Source organism: Hibiscus syriacus, unplaced genomic scaffold, assembly GCF_006381635.1.
Source record: "Hibiscus syriacus cultivar Baekdansim isolate YM2019G1 unplaced genomic scaffold, ASM638163v2 tig00005659_pilon, whole genome shotgun sequence".
Lineage (NCBI taxonomy): Eukaryota > Viridiplantae > Streptophyta > Magnoliopsida > Malvales > Malvaceae > Hibiscus > Hibiscus syriacus.
Window position 1 is genome coordinate 82,813 of NW_024062063.1, and position 26,119 is coordinate 108,931.

At 34.0% G+C, this 26,119-nt stretch overlaps 2 protein-coding genes and 1 pseudogene across 4 annotated transcripts; 1 reads left to right on the top strand and 2 right to left on the bottom strand.

Annotated features, from left to right (window-relative positions):
- The first annotated feature begins 4,968 nt into the window (after positions 1-4,968).
- On the top strand, positions 4,969-11,217 carry LOC120199845 (dynamin-related protein 3A-like). The gene is made up of 17 exons (XM_039200838.1): positions 4,969-5,020; positions 5,320-5,450; positions 5,538-5,597; positions 6,874-6,987; positions 7,070-7,118; positions 7,231-7,340; positions 7,770-7,862; positions 7,992-8,084; positions 8,172-8,303; positions 8,477-8,590; positions 8,694-8,789; positions 8,909-8,951; positions 9,145-9,293; positions 9,381-9,524; positions 10,362-10,414; positions 10,517-10,616; positions 10,833-11,217. The coding sequence occupies exons 1-17, from the start codon at positions 4,969-4,971 to the stop codon at positions 11,109-11,111; spliced, it is 1,812 nt and encodes a 603-aa protein (XP_039056769.1). The 3' UTR covers positions 11,112-11,217.
- Positions 11,218-12,398: 1,181 nt separating this feature from the next.
- Positions 12,399-17,065, bottom strand: LOC120199847 (GATA transcription factor 18-like). Of its 3 annotated transcripts, none has more exons than XM_039200842.1 (11): positions 16,629-17,065; positions 15,688-15,774; positions 15,468-15,601; positions 14,508-14,600; positions 14,299-14,413; positions 13,795-13,857; positions 13,574-13,642; positions 13,283-13,351; positions 12,956-13,024; positions 12,757-12,834; positions 12,399-12,647 (listed from the first exon to the last, which is right to left on the bottom strand). In XM_039200842.1, the coding sequence occupies exons 1-11, from the start codon at positions 16,866-16,868 to the stop codon at positions 12,606-12,608; spliced, it is 1,059 nt and encodes a 352-aa protein (XP_039056773.1). In that variant the 5' UTR covers positions 16,869-17,065; the 3' UTR covers positions 12,399-12,605. The 3 variants fall into 3 exon arrangements, with proteins under 3 accessions (XP_039056773.1, XP_039056774.1, XP_039056772.1); XM_039200843.1 differs by having other exon boundaries at positions 12,401-12,647; positions 12,757-12,825; positions 14,299-14,416; XM_039200841.1 differs by having other exon boundaries at positions 12,402-12,647; positions 14,299-14,416; positions 16,629-17,064.
- A 463-nt stretch (positions 17,066-17,528) lies between these two features.
- On the bottom strand, positions 17,529-22,619 carry LOC120199848 (annotated as a pseudogene).
- Positions 22,620-26,119: the final 3,500 nt, after the last annotated feature.

Genomic DNA, 26,119 nt, shown 5'->3' on the forward strand with positions numbered 1-26,119 from the left:
AAGAACTATGAAAAGTCGCTCAATAAGGAGATTAAGACCCAAAAACGACTACCTCTGATACCATGACAAAAGCTATGAATTTTACTGTAATTCACTCTTATTAAATGTGTAAGAAACTTACATATATATATACAAGCATAAGCCTTATCTTAGGTAACTTCTAAACTAGGTATGAGACTAATTCTATTCATCAAAAGAATCCTTTAGATTTAGGGATACTAACTAGAAAGAATATTTATAAATCCATCTCAATCTTCTTAACTTAGGGTTTTAGTGGTGCAATTTGTAATTGACTGCTCTATTTTTCTCCATTGTAGTCAATGCAAATACTGTTGAAGAGATAATGAGTGGAATGGAGTATTCTGATTAAATAGTGACTATCCATTCAGGCTAGTGTGCTTAGAAAACTTTTGGCCTATCTAAAGCAGTTACTAATTATCAAAGCATGCTTTTAGTGGTGCAACGGATTGCCCAATTTATTTCTCATTATGAAATTGCATTGTTAGTTCCCGATTATATTGATATGAATAATCTATAATTAATTTGATCCTTGCTATTAGAAGAAACGAAAACCAATGTGAGAAATTATTTTTATTGGATAACACTAGTACAGTTGCAATTTGCAGTCAGTAAATCAATATTGTCGAACACAATAAGTTCACAAGGCAGCTGACTGCAGGGTAACATCAGACACAAACATTGCATTCTAATTATTTTGTAAATTTACACCAGAAAATGTGCTTCTCTGTTCATACATAACCCTAAAGTTTATTTCATTAAATATTTAATATAATTCTCTTTTTTTATAGGAATAGAATGCCTCATTAAAAACCTCCCTCATAGTAGTTCTCTGCCCTAAGGCTAGAACCAACTAGCGAAAGGAGGAAAAGAGTGCATCAATTTATTGATAATAAACCAGTTACATAAGACTTAAAAACAGTCTTGCAAACTGCATAAATCATAATTATTTATCACATCATTTTTAAATATTCAAAATAATAAAACATTTATAAAATAAAAGATGACTTCAAAAATTACTAGGTTACCATATGAAAATTTGAATGAACTTTGAGTTCATTGTTATTTGTTTATTGTTTTGGATCCTTCAGAGCTTTGAAAAACATAAAACAACATAAAGTGGACCAAACGATAATAAAAATAAAACGGTGAACCAATATAAAAAAAAGAATGTAGACAAATGACTTAGTGAAAGAAATGCCAAAGAAACAAAGGGTTGTATCATAGTTTTCTTCTATATATTCAAAATAATTTGATGTAGACAATTTTTGAGTAAATGGTTGTGTGGTTATGTATGTAGACAGTTTTTATTTGATATTGAAAATTTAAAGTTTTCATTAGGCTTCCAAACTATAAAAAGTGATGTAGACAATTTGTCCCGTTTGAACACAAATCTTGGATCCATCCTGGTTCTTGTACTTTTCCCAATAAAATGACAAACATGATCATAAAACTTAGTTTTGGAAACAATGTAGTTTATGCATTTGTTACTACAAAAAATTTTGAGGCATGTTTTTTTGTAGTTTATAGAAGTCCCTAAACTTTTGCTTTAAATTTACAAGTCCGAAAATTCTTAAAGAGTGCATTGGTGTGATGAAATGGATGTTCTTAATACCTGTGGTATTCTTGTAAGTACTGTAGTTGTTGCCTCAAGCTTGTTACCTCCCTTTGCCAAAACTATCAAGCACAAAGTCAATTATTAAGAGTCATAATCTTGAATCTGAAGTATTGTATTTTTAAACTAACAAAAAGAGGTAAAAATTGAAGTACACATAGTAGAACTTGGTAGATTAGTCTTTATTCAATGACAATACAATGTTAACTTCTTTTGAGTTACTTGGATTTAATGTACCAACTCAAGTCACTTTGTTGTTGAGTGCACATTTTTTGCTATTGGAGTGCATACAAGTGATTTATTACTCAAACTGAAGCTATCTACAAATATAGCTTTTGACAAGTTTGAGCTAGATTCTTCTTTCTTCATTTTTTTGCAATCTTAATATAAACTTGTGTCCTAATCTATCATCAATTGATTTTAGGTTGGATGCTTAACACGGTAGCGAGCCCCATGTTGTGTTGTGTTCCTCTTTACCTCATGTGAGGTTAATAACCTTGGAGATGTTCTTGAAGGTCTTGTGTGGTGTTACTATGTATATCTATTAAGTCCTGTGTTTCTTGTGATCTTTTATTAAGGGCTAGTTCACCATAAGCAATGAAGAACCGTATGTTTTTCAGATGAAAAGTGTTTTTCAAACCTACTTTTCAATCCAAACACAAAAAAAGTTATATTTTTTGGAAGATTCTTTTTGGATATGAAATTATCAAAATACCTCTTATTGATCTTCATCTTTCTCAATTTGTTGCACTTTCTAACATATTTCTAAAATGGACGTTTCAACTCCCCATAGTAATTTTTAACAACAATGTCAAAATACTTAAATTAACAAATCATATTTTTACACAATCCTTTTCCATAGTACTTTTCAAAAACACTTTTTACACGAAAACTATGTCTCTCCATCGTCATGTTTCAGAGTAAAAACAACATATGGAATGAAGAAAGTGGATGGTAATAGAAGAGAGGAGAAAACCAAACTCAATTTATTTTTACTTCTTGTTTGTTAGAAGAAATTTTAGGAAAACCAATTGGTAATAGGTGAGGGGAGCAAACTTTAGTATTAGGCCCCAAGAAACCTAGAACTAAAGTGGGAAAAATTCGCATACTCATTTTCCGCCTTGTTTTGTATTTCCGTATTTTGGGAAAATGGTTGGTAGCAAATTCAATATTTACAATTTTCATAAAATATTTGAATTTGTTCTATCCCCTATAAAATAGGTTTTTGGCAATCTTTCCATTCAACCCTTCTTTTATTTCTCCTTTTGAACTAACTAATTTTTACTTTAGCTTAGTTCATATTAGTTTGTACCTTATGCTTTCTTGAATGTACGATATGTTCAATAGTTAGGAGTAAAGTAGGAAAGAACCAAAACTTTTAAATCCAATGATTAGGATTTATAATTGTTAATCATCCAATCTAAAACCTATTATCAATCTAAAACCGATTGATAATAGGTTTTAGAAAACCTAACTCATTACAAATGTGTCGATTAACAAGAATATTTGCTATTTTTTTAGCTCATCAATATAGTTAGAACCTTTATTGCTATCCTTTGTCATCCCCTAAGGCATAGTAGAAGTGTCCCACTTAATGAAGGCAATGTTTTCAAGGTATTTTGCCTGAGTGAAGAGACGAAAGCATAGCATGCATGCATGTGCATGTAGATGGCTCGGTTTATTTACGAAACATTCAAAATTTTCTTTTGTTGAGCCATATGCATGATTTCCATATGGTCCTAGTTTTGTTCTTGAGTACCCAAATATCACTTTTCTTGCTAGTGAAGGAAAAGGCAATGAAAAAAATGAAAAATAAAGTATGTTAATAGAGAACTTTAGGAAGGCTTTTTTACCTATTGTTTTGCAAAAAAAAAAAAAAAAGGAGCAAGCCTTGATGCATCTAGGCATGCACTTCATTAAGTGCTTCTTGCCTTAGGAATCTAAAACACTTTTATTGTTCAATAGTGATACGCTATAGATAGGCACAATCTTGACAACTCTATCGGAATGTAAAGGACTCAATACTCGAAACTTGAGTCATAGGTGTTTTTACTCAACATGGAGTAAGGGCTTCTATACAAGTAAAAGCAAATTGTTGGTTTTCCATTTGTCTTTCATCGCATTGACTCCTTTCAAAGTAGGGGCTCTTATTCCATGCAATGGGAGATTTGTTGTTGCTTTTTCCCTCTTTTTTTCCCTATTTATCTATTTATGAGAAAAACTTACCAAAAAGGTTGTTAGCATGTGTCACTCATGGAATGGATCTTGAGAAATAATATAGATGTTTACTTTCATGATATTTTATGTTAGGCAGTGAGGGATGTACCAAAGGGGACTAAGAGCACAAAATTGATATGGATAGCTTATTGGAGACATCCTCATATATTATTTGGAGGGAATTTATCTCTAAGAGGGTAAAAAGTCATTTGTCTTCATTAGTTATTGAAGTCACTCTTAACCCCTTTCTAGTTTTTATGCTCAAGTGTGGTCAACCTTGGTGCATTCTATGGAGGAGGACATATGTTCCTTTCATAATCTTTGCAGATATAGAGGTATGATCTGGCTATATGTTCCTTTCATAATCTTTGCAGATATAGAGGTATGATCTGGCTATTTGTTGGGTCTATGTTTGACATTTGCATATCGATGCCTTCTCTCTTATGTTTGTTATTTTCCCTCATTAGCAATAAGTTTTCCATTTGATTTTCTTCTTGAATGTGAAAATCGACATGCATAAACATTTTATGCTTGAAAGCAAATCACTAATTCACCAGGTACAAGGGTTAGAAATCAACCCTAGATGTTGGTTGGGGCTAATTGTCCAATCATATCCTCATGTGATTGGAAATGCATTTTTATGCAACACTGAACATCTGCTCTTTAGCTAGAAGAAACTTATCAAGATTTTGTTATTGATCCACTGCACCATCTATTCAATATTCTTGTTTTACTGCAATATTAGCTTGTCAGCCATTTTAAAAGCAGAACTGAAAGAATATCGATATGTGTATGCTATGTGTTTAGTCTTCCAATAAGCCTAAATCTTGCAGTGCCCGCAAAGATCACAATACCATGCATGTTTCACGGTAAATGATGTTAATCTATTTCAGAGAAACAACCACTGATGTACGAAGTGCGTGAAAATGCAAATTTTTATGTATACATTCATCTGACAAAATGAATATCGTGCTGAGAAGTTGTTCATGCCTTCACAAATTCGACTATAGACTGAATAAGATATGCTTGATCAAGTAACACTAAACCAATAATTATAATGATTACCTCTTGGAAGAGTGTACTAACCTACTTGAGGTTGCAATTGGGGATATTGATAAATGTATGATAGGATCGTTGCTTTAGAAAGTGAGCAGAGGGTGGCATCTTACAGTTAGGAAAGACTGTTGTTGGGCAGAAGTAGCATTGGATTCTTATTGATCATAAACCTGCAGATGCAGTGGAAAGAAAAATTACTCTGGACGCTAAAGGGAGGTTATGATTCTTGAATTGTTAAGTCACTTATGAAAATATATGACCACTTAAGGGTCCCAAGGGGGAAAAGGATACAAGGTGCAATTTAAACAGAGGATTATTTACTCTCCTAACACCTTTTATTTCTCTCCGTCAAAATTATCATAGTTTTGGTTCTATATGACTTATTGCTCTTATATTCATGTACTGCTTATCAGGTATCTTATTTTACAAGCGTGCTAATAATTTGGTTGTGCTGTTATTGTTGTTCTCTAAACAGGATATTTTATTCAACCGGAGTATCAAGGATGCTCTTGTGGCAGAGGAAAAATTCTTCCGCACTCGTCCAATATGGCTGACTCAACCTTTAACTATTGTTCATAGTTTGATACAGTTGCCACAATCAATTTGCTTATTTCTTTTGACTTGTAAATAGGTATATAACAGTTTAACTGATCGTTGTGGTGTACCTCAGCTGGCAAAGAAGCTGAACCAGGTAAAACATTCGCAAGATGAAGTTTTCAAAACTTTTATGGAATATAATTCAAAATTTCATGCTGGTACTTACGTTTTAGTAATAAATATCATGTGCCTGTGAAGCCTCAGGTACTGTGCCCACACTTCCTATAAATGTTTACATAGTCCTTTCTATATCTATCCCCTTGTTTATGCTTATGCTTATGCATTTGGTGGGGAAAAAATCTACTATTTAGTTCGAACCAGATTAGAACACAGACCTATTGTAGACTTTGCATCATTTCACTCTATCTAAGTCTTCATTCAAAAGATCTAAGGATTTTTTAATTGATTTCCCCATTTTGGAAGGGCGTCAGAAACTTAGAGCTTTGGAGGAGAGAAATGCTATATTTAGTTCTCTCCGAATTTTTCAAGAAAAATTCTCGGCTCACCAAAGGAAGCCTCGTTAAAGTCGAAGCAAGAGGACTCAGAGGAAGGTGCATCGAGGGGAGTTTTTTTCTGATCTTGAAGGCTCTAAAGTGGTTATGATATCGGAAGATTATGGCTGTGGAAGCTGTGGATCTTTCTGGTGATTCTTTTCTGTTTTCTGATTTGGAGTTGGGGTTTCGGATGGTCTATGTCGACAAGTCGAGTAAGAAGAGGCAGAAAGGCGGAAGCTGCTCTTTGTACTCTTTTCGTGTGGAAGCTCAGGGTTTTGTTTTTGAATTCGACTTTTTGGATTGAGTCAGCTGTGATATTCGGCTTCTGTTTTAGTTGTTTTCTTTTTGTGTTGGTTTTCGGGCTATGTTTAGGTGTTAAGACTGGTAAGTCTTATTAGTGACGGTTGTTGTAGCTAAGATGGTTTTCGCTGTGTTAGTTTTGTTGTGTAGGGTTGTTTTCGGTCACTTTTGGTTGTTTGTTTATGTTGGGGGTGGCGATCTGGTTGTATCTTATATATCTTATGGTTAATAAAATCTTAAGGCACTCTTTTCCTTCTTCCACTGATTAAGAAATTTTTTTACAAGCTCCTTTAATCAATAAGGAGGTTTTTAACGAGGCCTTCAATTTCTATAAAAAAAAAAAAAGTCTGCAGCCTTATTTATATTATCTCAAGTGCTTCTGATTGCCTTGTACCTTTTATCTGAATCAAGTCATCTCTTTGCTCTAAGGAGTTGTTTAAGAGTTTATGCTAGTTGAGTACTTATTTGCATTCTGTTTGTTGAGCATGAAAAAGACAAATTTATGCTTTGCATTAGGGTTTTTTTTTTGTTTCTTTTATTGCTTTGCTGAATTTTTATTTGTTGTTTCCCGTGTAGATTTTAGTACAACATATCAAGGCAATACTTCCTGGGCTGAAATCATGCATTAGTTCGGCACTGGTTTCTGTGGCAAAGGAGCATGCAAGCTATGGAGAAATCACTGAATCAAAGGCATGTATATCTGAACTTGGTTGTGCAAAAAAGCACCCAGAATAATTTTCTTATGACAAAACTATGGTTTCGTAACCTATAGGCTGCCCAGGGAGCTCTTCTGCTGAATATTCTGTCAAAGTACTGTGAGGGTAAATGTTTTGTTTTACTTTCTGTAAATTTCCTATTAATATTTCGAAGTTCCTGTTATTAAATTATACTATGTTGGTATGATACCATGAATCTGTGCCATGCTGGAAACAGCGTTCTCATCAATGGTTGAGGGGAAAAATGAACAGATGTCTACATCTGAGCTGTCTGGTGGAGCAAGGATTCATTATATTTTCCAATCAATCTTTGTTAAGAGCCTAGAGGTGTGTAGACTGATATCTGTGCCTTTGATATTAGAATGTGCTTTCACTTAGGATTTTTTTCTTTCTGGATTTCTTTTCCATTCCATCTTAGAAGTGCGTATATTATACATCTCTATAATTTATCATTAATATTCTAGTGATTCTAGTGATGAGTGCATTTCACTCCCCCATGTGATTGTGCACTAGTTGCCTGCAAGGACAGGATGTTCCAAATAAATATGACAAAACCTTATTGATACAAGTGGTTATTGGTTTCATGATATTATTTTCTTTTGCTGGGCTACTGCTTCATGTAAAACAGACGTTAGTTATTACACTGCAGCTTTAGAAATTGCTCAGAGCCTCAGATGTGACTCTGAATGAAGCCTTTACGTAATTGCTTCACTTGATGCTGATTTTGAGTTTTTCTATTAACTGATTGGTGTACAGGACGTAGATCCATGTGAAGGCTTGACTGATGATGACATAAGAACTGCCATTCAGAATGCAACTGGTCCTCGATCTGCACTGTTTGTACCTGAAGTACATTCTACTGGTTCATATTTTAAATCATTTTTATCTAAGAACAATCTTTTCCCCCCAAACTGGTTGCCTGTAATTCTTTTATGTTAAACTTGGTGCATATAGATGTAATACAACTTTGATATGTAGGTCCCGTTTGAAGTTCTTGTAAGAAGGCAAATAGCACGTTTAATAGATCCAAGTCTTCAATGTGCCAGATTCATATATGATGAGTTAATAAAGGTGATTTATATTCCAGATTATCGTTATAGTCTCACAGCTCTATCACTTGTCAATCTAAGTTTTCTAATGGAATCATTTTGTATCCAGATTAGTCATCGCTGTATGATGAATGAACTGCGACGGTTTCCTGTTCTAAGAAAGCATATGGACCAAGTTATTGGGAATTTCCATGGCCTCGAACCATCTGAGACAATGATAGGACATATTATTGAAATGGAGGCATAGTTCTGCTAATTTTTGTTATTATTATTATTATTATTATTTTATGTTTCTGTTCCTAATTGTGTTATAAGTCATGAACTTGGTAATATTGATGTGCAATACTTGTTATACTCATATGATCTTTTCCAAGCACTTCATTCACTTTTGACATACCCCCTTCAATTTTGCAGATGGATTACATAAATACTTCCCACCCAAATTTTATTGGTGGGAGCAAGGCTGTAGAATTTGCCAATCAACAGATAAAGAATTCCAGGGTTCTTATGCCTGTATCTAAAGCGAAGGTAGGCCTCCGCTAGTAGTCATTTCTCTGATATCAATGCTTTTATTTATTCCTGATTCCTTTTGTTTTTCATTCTTTCCATGTTTCATTATTACCTTATTCAGGATGGTTTGGAGTCTGATAAGGCACCTACTTCTGAAAGAAGTACTAAATCTCGGGCTATTATTGCAAGACAAGTTAATGGAATTGCTGCTGAGCAGGCATGGAAATTTGGTTCCTGCTGCTCAATCTATGATCTTCCTGCTTTGCTTTTCCAATCCTTCCCCCCCCCCCTCATCATAAGTCATGTATTCACTGCAGCTTTTTCCTCTGCGTGCAGGTAGTCCGTCCTGCTGCAGATGTTGAGAAAGTCCCATCGACTGGTAGGCTGTCATTATGAATTAGTTAAATTTGTTGTGCTAAAGTTTGATATTCTTTCTGTGGTACTTGTATGATATGATGGCCAAGTGTTAAGGATTCTCTTTCATTCTCTCTTAAAATATGGGTTGGGGGGATTGTATTATGTGAATTTTCAACGCAAGAATAAACTGATGTTCTCTATGTGGGTTTTACCAGGAAGCACAAGTGGGTCAACTTGGGGTATCTCATCAATATTTGTTGGCAATGATAACCACTCAACCGTGAAAGAGGTCTTGACAAACAAACCATATACAGAACCTGCTCAAAACATCGAACATTCCTTCTCCATGATCCATTTGAGGGAGGTGCGTACAGATCAATTCATCGAGGATCTTGTGTTAGATTAAAAAAATGTGTTTATTGTGACAAGGTTTTTCTTTTATTTGTTTCAGCCCCCGACTCTCTTGAGGCCTTCAGAGTGTTCAGAAACTGAAGCTATTGAAATTGCTATTACCAAGTTGCTCTTAAGATCACACTATGACATTGTTAGGAAGAATATAGAGGACTCTGTGCCTAAAGCAATTATGCACTTCTTGGTATGTTCTAAACCGAGTCAATTTGTTAATTACACATCCTTGTGCCTTTTTCTATTTATTGGGTTCACATTCAAATTCCTGACTACTAAAATTCCTTAACATCGTTGATAGGCTTAAAGATTTTGAGGGTGTTGTTAGATGGGTTGCTAGGACAGCTAACTTAGAGGCTGATGCCTTAGCTAAGGCTGGAATAGGCTGAGTTCAGTGTTGATGTTAAGGGTTGTTATTATTGGTTTTCTAGTTATTCTGTAAGGGGTCTTTCTGGGTGTTGTAATTGGTATGTATCTTCTTTTGTTATTAATGAAATTTTAAGGCACTCTTTTCCTCCTCCCGCTGATTAAGGAGCTTCTCTACGAGCTCCATTAATCATGAAGGGGGTTTTTAACGAGGCCTTTAACTCTTATCAATTTTTTTTTCCATTTTCACCTCTGTGTCAGATTAGCAACTATGCGTCTCGACCTAAACGATATTCGGTGCTAAATATGTTGATTTCCATCTTCCACTAGTTTAATGTGGAGAGTAGTACATATCAAGCACGCTGAACGGTGTTACTGTTTATATTGGCTAATGTGTTTTAATTGGTAGACTGATCACAAAACATGGTTGTATGAACGTGGTATGCTAGTCCAATTAAAGAATGGACCTAGCCAGTTAATTAAAAAGTTTGCTTGAGCACTAATAGGTTTATATGTGTCATATGTTCCTTATATCAGGTCCTTAAAATGTTGTAGTTTTCTGTGAGTATTATATTGTGTATTGCTAACAATAGTTTGTGGTCCAATGTTACATTGAAGTATTGCATGATTTTTAATCTCTGTCGATAATATCTATATCCAGGTAAACCATTCGAAACGTGAGCTTCACAACGTTTTTATCAGAAAGCTTTACAGGTGATATAGAGCTTTGTGTCTTTAGACTTGATTTTAATTACATATCCTTTTGTCAATATTGTTGACTGATGATTATCCTTTATACCTTATGATCCGGAACAGAGAAAACCTGTTTGAAGAGATGTTACAGGAACCTGATGAGATTGCTTCTAAGAGGAAACGTACTCGAGAAATACTCCGAGTTCTCCAACAGGCATTCAGGGTGGGTTCTCTTGACTGCAACATGTCAACATATTATAATCTCTAGAATGGTCACGAGTTTCCATCTGTTTATTACGGGACAATGGCAAATGTCTTTTTCATTGTTTACATGCTTGTCAATTTGTCGTCACATTACTTGATTATTTGATGGCTGGTGCCCTTACAGTTACTTAATTCTGGTTTCTCGACATAAAGCCTGCATTTACTGTTTTTTTAGACATTGGACGAATTGCCATTGGAAGCTGAAACAGTTGAGAGGGGATACAGTTTGGGTTCCGATCCAACAGGTCTGCCAAAGATTCATGGACTGCCAACATCATCAATGTATTCCACAAGTAGTGGTTCAAATGATTCCTATGAAACTTCTCCTAAAATTTCAAAATCTCGTGTGTCGTCTCACTTGGGGGAGCTACAACCACACTTGTTTGGTAGTGCAGATTCAAATGGAAACAGACGCAGTTACTTGCCGGGCCTCTACCCTACAGTTGATCTGTAGGCTGTTTGAATGTGCAATTTGGCATCTTGGTCCGGTTTCTTTTTCTCAAATATGGATGCATTTGTTTCATCTTCGCCCCCTATATCTTTTCTAACTCCTACAACCAAAGGCAGCGTAATGGGTAACTAGTGTTATTTTCGACGGCTAGATATCTGCAAGTCAGCTATTATGCATTTTTCTTTTTTTGCTCATTGTAATTTCCTTGTTCTACTGCCGTAAATCGCTCCCAGAAGAATAAACGGAGTGAAAATTTATTGCTCCCGAAACAATAATGTGAACGAAAAAAATGTTTTCTTTTTGCCCCCTCCGAAAGTATAGTTTTCCATTTATATAATAGTAATTCCTTTTTACATTCGTATTTGTTGATGCCTGCCCCATAGTTTGGGTGAGAATGTATTCAGATAAAATATGTTAGCTATGGCGTTCGTATCCAATTTTATTTCTTTTTAAAGTATTGATGTGATATTTGAATGCACTCATCTTCAATATTTCTGTGAGGAAATGTGTAATTGTTATTTTTCCTTGTCATAATTTGGAGAGAGAAAAAATAACTATCTTTTCTAATGGGATAAGGGTCTTGTAACAATGGTTTAGGTCAAACCTCTTGGTGATTTGAATAGAGAAAAATATGTTGGAAGGATTGTCTCGATAATTAATTTTTATATTATTCAATCTAAATCAATCGATAAGTTGGATATAGATAGTTATGTAAAAAAGAATTATTTCAGAGATAAAAACTTATTGATAATCGTCACTGCTATTTCAGTGCTTGCAATATTTAGTAGTTTTGAGTCTAAAAAATTGTAGGTCAGGTAGTGCACCATGGGCATGGCCAAGTGGTACGTTAATAAGTGCAACGGTGCAAGGTCATCAAAACTTGTGTATCGTTTCAAACAACAAAATTTTAATTTCATGATTATATTATTATTTTTAACGTAATTATATACGAAAGAGACGGTTAAGGTCAATATTAAAAAAATAGTTCAAAATATCTGTCATATTAATTGACATAAATATTTGATGTCTGTCTGAATTGATTTAAAATTATAAAATATTTATTATGAATAACAAAAAAAAATTAAATTTTTAGTACAAGTTAAGATTTCATTGATATTAATTTGTATATTTAGTAACTAGATTAAAAATCAGTTTGATGACCAAAATAGAACTGATCCTTAATGATTGATGGTTAGTTTACATGAAAATACAAGACCATAATCTGATAAAAGTACCACACACTTTATAATCACGATTTTCATAAACAAGGGGAAATAAGGGGTCAATATTATATTATTCACATTACAATTACAACAAAACAGAAGGAGATGTTAAAAGTTTAGCACTCGCATACAAAGGGGATGTGATCCTCATCCTGATCCCGTGTCTATAAAAATCAGATCTCTGGAAATCTATAGTCAAGTCGGTACCGGCGTTTGCCTTGATCAAAACATGTCAGCGAAATGAATCCTCCACCTCAGAGGATTGGAAAAGATCTTAAATCCCAGGCCACACAGTCCCGATATCATCGATGTCAACCTGTAAGAGTGTTGTATTTCAGGAACTTGCAGGAAGAATAACATTTTTGGCTTATATGGTTACTTTTCCTACATGGTTGATGCCGGGTCTGATAAAGAAAAACACTTGCCTGCTCGTCAAAATGTGAAGGAATCTCAAAATCTGACCCGGAAGTATCGGCAAGCTCTTCCAATGTTTCCTGCATGTCCTAATGCCATGTAAACGAACTTAGAAAGTCCATTGTGTATCGAAGTCTAACCCATTAAAATGAAATTTTCTTGTATCAGACAAAAAAAAACAAAAGAAATTGTTTGTGACCAGTCCCATACCTCATCATCGAGATTGACCGAGGAATTCTCCACCTGGATGAGAAAAGGATGAGAACTTTGTGCAAAATCCTGCACACCGGTGGGCAATATTTGGTTAATCAACAGAATGCAGTCACTTGCAAACTGATATTTCTAGCACAATTCTTTTAAGTGGCAAGATTCTAACAAGGCCACATCTTTGCTGGAATGGATTATATCGAGCTCACTTTAAACTAGACAAAAAAATTCTTGGTGCATCAAGTTTGAAACGTTGCATCTTAAAATCTTCCATATAATTGGAAAAATCACAAGACGACCCCCTCCTACCGGTCATTAATAGAATCTCACCAGTTCGTTTGATCTTATCAAATGATTTTCAGAATCCAAAGGTGCAGGCTTGGACTCTTCTGGGCTTCCCTGATGATGGAAAACAGAATGTAAAGAGATCATGACAGGATGAAGCATCGGTGTTCTCTGTTTCACAGTCAACATTACTTTTTTGAAACAATCACAAAATAGATTGGAAAACCTAGCTAAAATGAAATACATAGCACTTAGCGCATCAAAGAAATTCGCGCTCGCAAATTATCATGTTACACCCATATTTGCCTCAAGTGACCCAGGGAAATCAATCAATACCTTCTCATCATTGTTGGCAAAAGAATTTTCTGGTTCCATCTTTGAAGGCTTAATATCAGATCGCGCTTCCTGAGAGGTAAAAAGAATCAAATATTGGACTGAATAAAATGTTAACTCGGTTCACAACAAGGAAAATAATAATAAGAACTGAAAACGAGTGCTAAATTAAGTGGAGAATTTAACCCTACAGTAATGAACACATGAGATCTCCATATACATACCGTCTCATTTGAATCAAAGTGAGTGTTCCTCCCCCCTCCTTTTCTAAGAACTCTCAGTGTTCCCTTGAAATTAAAAATATATATATATATGGTAAGTTGCAAATAAAGACGAGAATTATTATTATGGATACTATCAGGGACCAACCAGGTTGATTACAGAACGAAGTTACCATGCTAAAGAGATTCAATAAGAAATGATAAGAGGGTAGGGCCACTGCATTATAAGGCAATAAGTTAAGTCTTCTCAATAGAAAGGAAAATCAATCCCCAAATACTTCAAAAATCTGGTAAATGACATCATAGAAGGTTATCTCAAGTAAGAATTGTCAAAGTTTGTACCTATGAGTGCTACAAAAGTACACAACCGACAAACTAACAAAATCTGATAAAATATAATAAACTTCATAACAAAACTAAATTTAAGTTTGAATGTCTTCAGCCTGGATAAAAAGTCAACAAAAGCGAACTTAAGTAAAAGAACACTTGCAACTTTTCTAGACCAACCTTGTTTGCCCACATAAGGCCACAAGCATTGCAAAGTGTTCTAGGACCAGCTGGCCCCCTACGCATTGCTGGAGTTAACTTCTCACTGATCCCACAGTGTTGACAACTACGCACACTTCTAAGGAAAGAAACAAAACAAGAGGAGAAAAACACCTTTAATTGCAATTAACATCAACGAGAAAGAAACAAATAAACTCTTTCAAACTTACACAGATTCAGGGGTGTCATCACTTTTATCGCAGCTTCCATCAGCTGAATTGGACTCCTTGAATGATGAAAACTGTCCATTCTTACGATGCATCCTTGTGGAAGATACAAGTTATTGTAGAGATAAGTCAATTTTATTTTCAGGAGATTGTATTAATTGTAGAGGTTTCAGGACTTTCATCTTAGGCCTGATCTTATGCTTCATTTTACGACAAACTTTAGGAAAAGGAAGTTTCTTGATTGTTTCCTAGTTTATATTGGTTGTAGTTGTGTATAAATGCATAGGTTGTACCATTTGTTTTAAGACGAACCATTCAATAAAAAATAAGCTGTTTTCTCACATTCCTAGTGAACAAGCACATTTGAAGTGCACTTAGAAAACCGGTGAATAAACAATAAAGCTACATTGTGGATGAGATAAATCTTAATTTACCAGCATAAGAACTAGCACATTTGTAGAACACTATTAAGCATTTTTTATCTATTAATTTCTTCAGCAACTCCTCTCTATAGCATGCAATAAACTATTTTAAGGCCCGAAATTCAGAGCTTATCCTTACAGAGTCCACCTATCTAGTATAAGTGTATAACCATCAAAGAAAAATGTAACAAAGCATAGACTATACGCAAATGTTATCTTAAGAGGAACACATCAAGCATCCAGGAAATCCAAAAGCTGAGATGTCAAGAGCAGTTTGGTTAAGGACCATAAAGCTATTTTGTAATAGCTTGCGAACTTCAGTAAACATGTGTAATGGCAATGCTATAAAAAGGATCATGCAGCAATAGCCAAGACTTGAGAAAACGGACCTTGTAATATGTCATAATTCAAGAGCAATAAAATTAGCCTTATCACATGAACAAGCTACATTAGCTTATTTAACTTCATATGAGTAAAAATCTCAGTTAAGCTACAAGTCCTAGGGTATAAGATTTAATTATCAACAAACAAGGGAATATACCTGTGGGCAACCTCTTTCCGGCAAGTATAACGAATTTTCTTTTCAAAGCATCTCTCTTTCCTCTTCTCACGAAATCTTACTAGGGAGGCAATTCTTCGGGAAAGCTTTGAACCTCGTGAAGAATCATCTACAGCCTTAAAATGTTTTAAGGAAATATTAGCAAAAGAACTCATATATTCAAATGAATTTCACAAAGCAACATCATATGCATATAGGATACCTTGACCTTTTCTTGTAATAGGAACTCCGATCTGGCCACATTAGCTGATGCATCACACCCTCCCAGAAGCAGTAAAACTGCCTGCACCTATGAAATCAGTGGAAACAAATCAAAAGACTTAAAGTATCTTTCCTTAAGCTTTATTTCCAGTTGAATCAGCGACAGAAGCCATCATTCTGTAAAATCAGCTAGAAACTCATTTCCAGCTAACAGGGGAAAAACAAGAGAGAAAAGCCTTATATCTAGCTGAGTAGCAGAGGTGAGCTATTATTTGAACATAAAATTTAAGAAAACCCTTTTGTATATATTCAAAATTACAATAACTTGTTCGGGCAGAACAACACCGTCCTTAACTCCGGAGGACTTTTATTTACAGTTAGTCCATAATGACAATCTTCATACAAATAAAAATGGATAATGTCAATCTCATTTACCCGCCCTATGCCCCAAGTGGAATAGAAGATTTAACTCCATCAATGGAATGGGACTTTTCCCCTAGCTGAAGAAGCTCTCAACATCGATGAAAGAAATAAAATAAAATAAAAATAAACGGCCTGTGCAACTAAGCCTAACCGAATTAATCACATTCCAGGACTTTCCAAAGCAATCCTTGGTCATTGCACTCTTAGGATAAATTTATTTCAACACACCAAATAAACCTTGTTATCAGGGTAAATGGAAACCAGTAGAGATTAAGCAACATCTTAAGTGTCAAAATCACTTTTGAGTGACATCATCATCAACACCATTTCCAATAACATAAAAAACAAATCCTCTGTAAAATGCAAAGTCTCCTCAGTGAATGATAAAAAATAACGATACATAAACAGAGTTAGTGGACCGTGCTAATTAAATATTCTCAATTAACAAAAAATACAAACGCATGAAAGCTTCACATGCAACTTAAAAAAAATATGAAAATAAATAAAAGAAAGTCAAACCTTTTCTGGAGTAACAGCGGGGAAGACATAGACCTCACCCTCGAATGCAATGGTGAGTTCACTGGTTCGTGTAGGTTGAAGAACACCTCCACCAACAATTCCATTCCCATGGCTTAGTGAACTCATTGCTCCATTCATGACCGCCATGTGAGCTTCTTTAATGTCTTTCCTCTCATATCCCCCATCATATTCATATCCATAAGGTCTCACTACCAGTTCCTGTTGATTCACTGCATCCATTGCTACACCATCTACAACTATAAAAAATTTCCCCTATATGTATTTTTTTAAAAAAAGTAACCGCTCCTTTATCTTCTAGAACTTGGTGAGAAGAATCCTAAAAACCCTAACCCTAAAAGTTGAAAGCAAGAAAATTAGGAAGAAAAAGGACAGATAAAGCAGTTGAAAATGATTAATTAAAATTAGATTATGATAATAAAAATAATAATAATATAGAATGAGAGATTGATTTAGTAGGTGAAGTATTTAAGTTAGTGCGAGTAAAATGAGCAAATTCGGGTAATAAAGCTAATTGGGGCAAATATTTCATTAATAATAATGATACATAAAATTTTAATAATTAAAATATTTCAAACTATATATATTATTTATTCTTCTTCTTATAAGTTGAATTTTGTCGATTATATTCCATTTTAGTTTTTTTTATTCAGCCAAAATGTTATTTTTATAACATATTTTTCTATTATTTTATTCTAATTTGCTTTTAAACATACATAACTATCAATCAAACGATAAAATTCTACAATCTATTGGAGCAATATAACCTAACTCTGTACTAATATTCAGGTTGGACTTTGGAGGGTTGAAACTTGAAAGGGTTAAAACTTGAAAGGGTTAAAACTTGAAAGAGGTAAGCAAAGAAAAACAAAGGATTGCCCGTCCAGTCCTCCAACTTTGGTACTATCACCAGTAGTATTATTATTGTTACATACATTTATTTAATGTACAGAAAACAAACAACAATGAAGTATAATCTCAAATACAAATCTAAGATTTCAACAAATGAGTTTTCTCCATCTTGAATTCGAGAAATGGCTCATTTAGTTCTCCATTGCATCTCGATCTGGATCCGTCCATTCTTCGAGTCTATCAGATGGTACCTCTCATTGATTCTTTTGTTGTTAACGACGTCGGAAATATTTATATCGATATAACCTAGTGTTTCCTGTTTCAATACAAACAAATACAATGATCTCATGATCGCAAAACCTGGAAAAATGAACCTGCAAATGCTAATAAAAAGACAGTAGCAACAAATCCACCTATACGTGGGAGCTTGTGTGCACATGCATGTGTGTATAATATCAAACTAGAAATTCTACTTACATTTATTTGGAATAAAGTTTCAAAGTTCAAACACGGAAAAGAATGACATTTTTTTATAATCCAGAATCGATATAGACTCCAAATCTATATCCGAGATATGATCTTCCAAATCTTCAATGCAAGGAAAACTATGAAATATTGACACCCAAACCAAAGTCCGGACAAACATTTTGTTATGTAATTGTGCCTGTAGAACCCCCTAACTGAAATTTGGCAACAATAAATTGATTGCTACAACGCATGCAAGCAATGACGCAAAAAGAGTACCTTTGGATGCAGCAAGCCAATCCTAGACGAACTGCTGAGAACTTCCACGTGCAATTTATCATTAACAGGAGGTTCGTCCAGTACAAACGAAAAATCCTCTTCCCATCTTGGATCTCTGTTTTTCTTTACATGCTGTACCAATAAAATTTGAAAAACACATCATTTATAGGAAATACAAACTGTGTAAAAAAAATCTCAGCTTTTTTTTTACAGTTTCAGTATCACATTGTTCAACCTGTGAAGAAAACATGAATTGATCCTCTCTCAAAGCTTACCCACCATCTTTGATTCTTTTTCAAATAAAAATAATTATAAAAGAAACGAAGTGATTAGGAAGACAACAGTATCTCAGCAGAAACTTGCAAGACCAGATGAATACTGAACAAACTAATGGATATTTAAAATTAGAATGAAGGTTAAAACAATTTAACCCAATGTCTTAAAAGGTTACTTTAAATGCTACTGTCATAATATACCTTAGTCCTTTTCTTCTCGCCTCTAAAGAGAACGGTCACATATGGATTCGTGTGGTGCTTTCCTTCAACATCTTGCGCCTCATGGACAATGACCATAAGAACACCTCCACCATCAGGTGTAGTATCAGGAGCCTTCTGCAGTGTTTTTGACTCATCAAAAGATTTTGGTATTTCATCTTCTTTGAAGGGCTTATATGTTAGTTCCACCACAATCTGCCCACGCAACTTCTCATTTTGAGCATCATTTAAGTCCATATTTTTAAGAAGATCAAGGGTCATAACTTTGGGCTCCTCAGGAGTAAGTTCTTTCAAAGGAACCACATTCATTCCCATCTTGTCATGCTTCCCAACCTGGGAACGGGAAGAAACATTTAAGGTAACTATAGCAACAAATGATAAGACTTCAAAAAAGTTGAAAGGAAAAAATTGTAAACATTACCTGCTCCCAGTCATAAACATGAAGCTCCAAGGCCTGGGTATCAGGATCTTTGACAATCATCTCATATTCCTCATTCCATTCAGGGTTCAAGTTCTTACGCTTCACAGTGGTTTTCTTAGATGTAAGCTTATCCTCAGTTAGCTTCAGTTTAACATAAGGGTCAGATGCACCCAAAAGATCTTTCTTCTTTAGCTTCATTGCCCTTACAACTTTCACATGGAGAATTCCTACAGGCCTCTTAAAAGCTCTGGAAGTTCAAATGGATTTATAAGCCAAGATCATCAAATAAGTGAAAGAAAGAAAAAAATGACTGAATTAAGGCATAATATAATATGAGAGCATCCTTGAAACATACTTTGATGGATCCAGAACTGGAACTTGCAGGGTTTTAGGCCAAAAGATACATGTTTGCAACCTGATCTTTGATGAGCTCCTGCATCACATACATCCCTTTTTTAAAATTCAAAGCAATACTATAAAATCATATAGATAATGCCATCTGAGGCATTGACGAGAAGTTTTGTATATCTACAAAATATGATGTCATTCTTGAAAAAGTTAGCACAGATACAACCATCACTAACAAAGGCCTGCCAACTTCCATACTAAAAATTGTGCATCTAAAGAGAAAAGAAAACAATGACTCAAACAGATTGCGCTTTTGGTAAAAGAAACACACTTTCAAACATATAATAAAGCCACGTATACCAAGTATCTGGTAAGAAATAGGAAAAGAGATTTAAGAAGGAACATCATATGACATTTTACCTGGACAAACCTGTGAAGACCAGGTATGGACATGAGATCAGCCCCTATAAGCTTCAATCCAAAGTCAACATAGGGCTGCAGATAAGAGGACAAATGATTAAGAGAAAAGAGAACTACTCATGATTCATCAAAAAGTTAAAAATATTGTCACATTAATTTACTTATACCAACTAATTACATCAATTAAAGGTCAAATCAGGCATGTGCAAAGAATTTGCAGTTACAAATACTTTGTCAAATGAATACATCAGATGCATCAAAGATCTAAACATAGAAACAGAATTTAATTCATCCATGATATCAAACCTTCTCCATCAAGGACACAAAGATATTTGCAAAACAAGGAAAGCTTGGAACCAAAGGCTTTAAGGTAATTCGTGGTAGGGCAAACACTTGCAAATCCACAACCTGAAATTCTCCAAGAAACACACAATTAACAAACAATCTGCTCGCTCCTCTCTTAACACGAGCAGTTAACTGTCAAAAAATATTCCCATTTATGATAGTTCAAAATAACAACCTGGACAGTAGCCTTTAGTCCAAATGCTTTTACAGCAAGAGTAACATCAGGATTTGCAGCCCATTTTATTAATGGTTCCATGATTAACTCCTTTTCTTCTGTGGCATACACTTTCATACCTATCAAGGGGAAGAAGTACAACAAGGTCAGTGCAAAAAATGTTTTGTGGGGGTGGTGGTGGGGGGTAAGAAAGGAAGAAATTACATAAGATCTACACAAATATAGTTTTTGATCTCAAAATCTGGACCCACTGGACTAAGAAATCAAGCATCAGGGCTTTATGGGAGTATGTTGCTCTCAACTCTAAACATCTGGGACATACACTCTAGTTTTTGTGCGTATGCGTGCGTAGGTTTTTTGGGGGAGAAACAACCTTTTACTTTGATCAAGGCCCAAAATTTATGTCAGAATGTGGAGCAAATTATTTGGATTAGCATAGACAATTACCACTTTTTTGTCTTTGTGAAACTGACTTATCCAACAATTTACCAAACACCATAGCAATTGATCCTTGAAAGTGACATTTCTAATGATTATCAATGCACATGTTTCTCTTGCTAATGCCTTTCTAAGTAAAAGATAAGCAGCATAATATTTGCAAGAGGTAGAATTAATATTGAAAAGTAATTGATTGACTAACCTTGGAAAGTTGGTGGTAAAGATCCTAGTGTAAGCTTTTCAAATTCGACAGCATCAATTTTATATTTGGGAATTTGCTCCTCTATTATGGGTTTGGCAATATTCTTGGCAGTCATGCAAATAGCCTACAAGGAGTAAGTAAAAGTAAATGGGAAAGAACCAAGAACAAACATATAACGAAGCAGGATACCAATAAAATAAAAGCTTGCACGGACCAGAGGTCAAACCTTGTCAAGATAAGGCCACATATATTCCAAAAACTTGTTTATCCAGTCAACCTTCAAATATGCCGCAACAAAAAGAAAAATGCAGTAATCATAATACAAGGCAGTAAAATATATGTAGAATGGCTTGGAAGAATGCGACAGAGACTAATGACATTGACGTACACGATCAAAATCTGGGTTTTTTACCCAGAACGGTATATCTGGAAGCATTCTTTGTAAAGTATCCGAGTCTTGCTCAACCAATGGACGAATTTCAGGATCCTGATGAAGCAAACATGTGCCCAAGTGAACCCCAAAAATCCAAATAAAGATGCCAGATATCAAATATTGACAAGATGCAGCTCATATAACATTCTTTCCTTCAGCTCTCCATGTAAGTTGTTTCCCCATTTAACATGGACAAATTAAAAAATGATTGAAAGGAAATGTTACTAGAAATTCGTGCGACACAAGTGTATTCAGTTTTCCCCCTAGATTTCACGTTTTTAGTTCTTAGGGGGATTATGTCCTATACCCATATCTAGACATGGTAGACTACGGTGTTGGAGGCAGACTGATTCCAAGCCACCCAACCGTTGCTTATTTTTGTTATGCTCAGCTCTAAGGACCCTGCCACTAGAATCATAACTAAGTAATATTTCAAACAATGTAAGTGTATATATGATTAGTCCCATATGATTTCACTTGCATTTGATTGCTACGGATTCCACCAGTTATGATAGTCTTTCAAGGGATGCAAAATGACTAAAGAAACAATTTCTAGCTCCGTCAATTAGCAACAATAATAGTATCAAACATCTACAACAAACTAACTTGATGAAGAAGAATGAAAGATGAAGAAAAATAATTAAGAACTGAATATAATAAAGAGCTGTAAGCATGAAATACGTTATATACTAAATTCAACACAATACACACAAACACACACAGAGCAAAGAGTACCTTGACATCGGTAGGCTGGAAGAAGATGAAGAGATAATAACCGATCACAAGACCGGCAGAAATCCCAACTCCAAATCCACATAAACCCAAAATAGTGCTAAAAAATCCCATCAATTCCAGCACAAACACTTAAACTTTCCTTTTAAGCCTTCCCTGTATACCAAAACCCCTTAAATACAGAGTTTCTCGAACTCCAAGGAAGACAACACGCGAGTTCCTGGCGGTGAAGCGATCGGTGATTTTTTATGGTTTTTTTTATAAAAAAAAAAGGAAGTTGAAAATGATGCGAAACGGTAAAGGGTGTTTGGATCTATCGGTTGAGTGCTCTTTCTGGGGACGTTGGATTCGTCGAAGAAAACGGTTCTTGGGAATTGCTTAGGAACCGGGTCATTAAATTGTCTAAAAAAAAGGGCTCATAATGTTAAATTAAACTCGATCCACAGTTTTGCGATGGTTAAAAAACGGTTAAAAAATGATGTGATCGATTAAATAATGATCGTTAAAATTTAGACGTTATGTTATATCATTCAACCGGAAATATTATTAGTAAAATAACAAATTAGGTAGCGCTTATATAATGTAATAGGTAGCGCTTATAATAAAATAGGTTAATTACTGAAACATTATTAACACAATAACATATTAGATTACGTTTATATAATGTAATAGGTAGCGCTTATATAATAAAATAGGTTAATTACTAGAAACATTATCAAGCACAATAACATATTAGGTAGTGCTTATATAATGTAATAGGTAACGTTTATATTGACATATTCTATCATAAAATCGGTATATTTATACCGGTAACATTGTAAATTTATTTTAATAAAATATAATAATCATAATTTTTTATTTATAAAATTATAGATATAATATTTTAATAATAATATTGACATAGATAATATTAAATAAATTATTCTAATATTTTAAAAATAATATTATTATTTTATTAATAAATAATATTATTTTATTATATTTGATGCTTATAGTTATATTGTAATTATGAATATTTTCCATCACTTCATTATGATTATTTTTTAAAATTATATTGTAATTATATATACTTTTTTTTATTAGAAAGTTAATATCGAAATAGAAATACCGTGTCCTTTTTTCATTAGTTATATCGTGGCAACCTACAAACTAAAAAATTAAAATTAATTTGTATAATTTGTGTTTTTTAACATTTTCGGTAAAATCCGTAAAAAAAATACCTAAAAATTATTATTTCTACCTAAAACATTAATGTTTTTTAACATTTTCGGTAAAATCGGTAAAAAAATAACAAAATCGGTAGCGCTTTACCTAATATATTGAAAGTATCGATCCTTTTATAAAAAGGATCGATATTTTACAATATAACCGGTAAAAAAATAACAAAACCGAAAAATAAATTTTTATATATTGAAAGTATCGATCCTTTTATAAAAAGGATCGATATTTTACAATATAACCTGTAAAAAAATAACAAAACCGGTAGCGCTTTACCTAATATATTGAAAGTATCGATCCTTTTATAAAAATGATCGATATTTTACAATATAACCGGTAAAAAAATAACAAAACCGGTAGCGCTTTACCTAATATATTGAAAGTATCGATCCTTTTATAAAAAGGATCGATACTTTACAATATAACATGTAAAAAAATAACAAAATCGGTAGCGTTTTACCTGATATATTGAAAGTATCGATCCTTTTATAAAAAGGATCGATACTTTACAATATAACAAGTAAAAAAATAACAAAACCGGTAGCGCTTTACCTGATATATTGAAAGTATCGATCCTTTTATAAAAATGATAGATACTTTACAATATAACAGGTAAAAATGACAAAACCAGTTTTATTATGACAAAACCGATAAAATTTACCTAATATGTTGAAAGTATAGATACTTTTTGTAAAAAGAATCGATACTTTTTTTAAAGTTATGTAATTTATGTTTCAAAAATTTTTAACAGTGTTTCATGTTTTCCACCTACAATATTAATTTAATAATTTCATTTACACAAAATATTATTTGATTGTTTTGATATTTTATAAAATATTATTTAGAATTTAAATTTAACAATATTAACCAAAGATAATAATAAATATGTAATATATATGTTTATTGTTTTTAATTTAATAATAATATATACCGTAACATAAAAATAAATCCTTAGACGCGTATAATTACTAAATTATATATCTTAAAACTCACTCAAAAATAACCTTAAATTAATGTTTTCCACAGTGAAATAAGTATGGACACTTTTATAAAAAATGATAAATACTTTACAATATAAGCTCTACCTATTACATCATATATTTACCTATTATATTGTAAAGTATCGATCCTTTTTATAAAAAGGATCAATACTTTCAACATATCAGGTAACATTATGAAAAAAAAGGTAAAATTTACCTGATATGTTAATTTACCTATTACATTATAATTATTGGTTTTGATGTTTTTTGGGTCGATACTTATAGAAAATGTATTGACACATATTTATGTAGTTATTGTACATACCTAAATATGTACTGTGAATTTAATGTTGTACCCACCCTTTAACTACCACTACCAATACCACATCCTATTGAAAGCAGCACGACTGAAACATGTTCAAAATGAACATTTGCTTACATCTCCATCAACCCCGGGACCACTGAACTTGCACAACAAAAATTTTTCCATGGATCATACTGATGTAGACAATGTTAAGCCAACCGAGGAATGCCATGAAGTACATAATGTTGATGAATCTGACAGATTGGTTGGTCAGCTCTTCTGTTCACGTGATCAAGCTTTGTACTCTTACAAGGGATTCGCAAGGAAACATGGGTTTAATACACGTAAGGGAACAACACGGCTTGACGTGGAAGGGAATGTGAAGACACAAGAATTTTGTTGTTCCAAAGAAGGGTTTCGAGTATCAAAAGTCAATACTGTTGATCGTCAACGTGCTCATACGCCAGTCACAAGAACAGGATGTAAGGCTAGAGTCTTAGTTACAGCAACAAATACAAACGATCAGTGGGTTATAAGTAAGTCTGATCAGAAACATAATCATGCATTGTGCACACCTGCTATGACACCATTTATGCGTTCTAATAGAGCTGTAAGTAAGGCTGATATCGATGAGGCAACAACATTGAAAGAGGTCGTTGTTGGTACGTCACAAGTAATGAACTATTTAACGCAGTAGGCAGGGGGCTATCATAATGTTGGATTTACACATAAAGACCTCTACAATGCACTTCAAAGAGGTAAAGCAAAGAAAATCGTCGATGGGGATATGAATGCGCTTATTGCCTACTTTGATTATAAGAAACATGATGATCCTGGGTTTTTTATGACATACTCGGTAGACGAATCGGGGGCATTGTATAATCTTATTTGGTCGGATTCTACATCAAGATCGGATTACACATGCTTCGGTGATGTAATTGCGTTCGACACAACGTACAAAGATAATTTGTATGGTCGACCAATTATGCCTATTGTCGGTGTCAATCATCACCATAACACAATTGTGTTTGCCACTGCCATAATCACTGACGAGACGTCTCAATCTTTCGAGTGGGTGCTACAGAATTTTTTAGAAGCCATGATGAATAAATCTCCTATTTCAGTTGTCACCGATGGGGATAGGGCAATGCAGAGGGCTATCAAATCTGTTATCCCTTATGCTAAGCACAGATTATGTTCTTGGCATATTTCTCGCAATGCACAAGCTAACATTGGTGACCCAAAGTTTACAGCAGCATTCTCAAAATGCATGGCTTCCTGGTGGACAACCGAGAATTTGATATTCAATGGCGTTCGGTTGTTTCAGAATTCAACGACCAAAAGCATCCATGGGTGATTGATAAGGG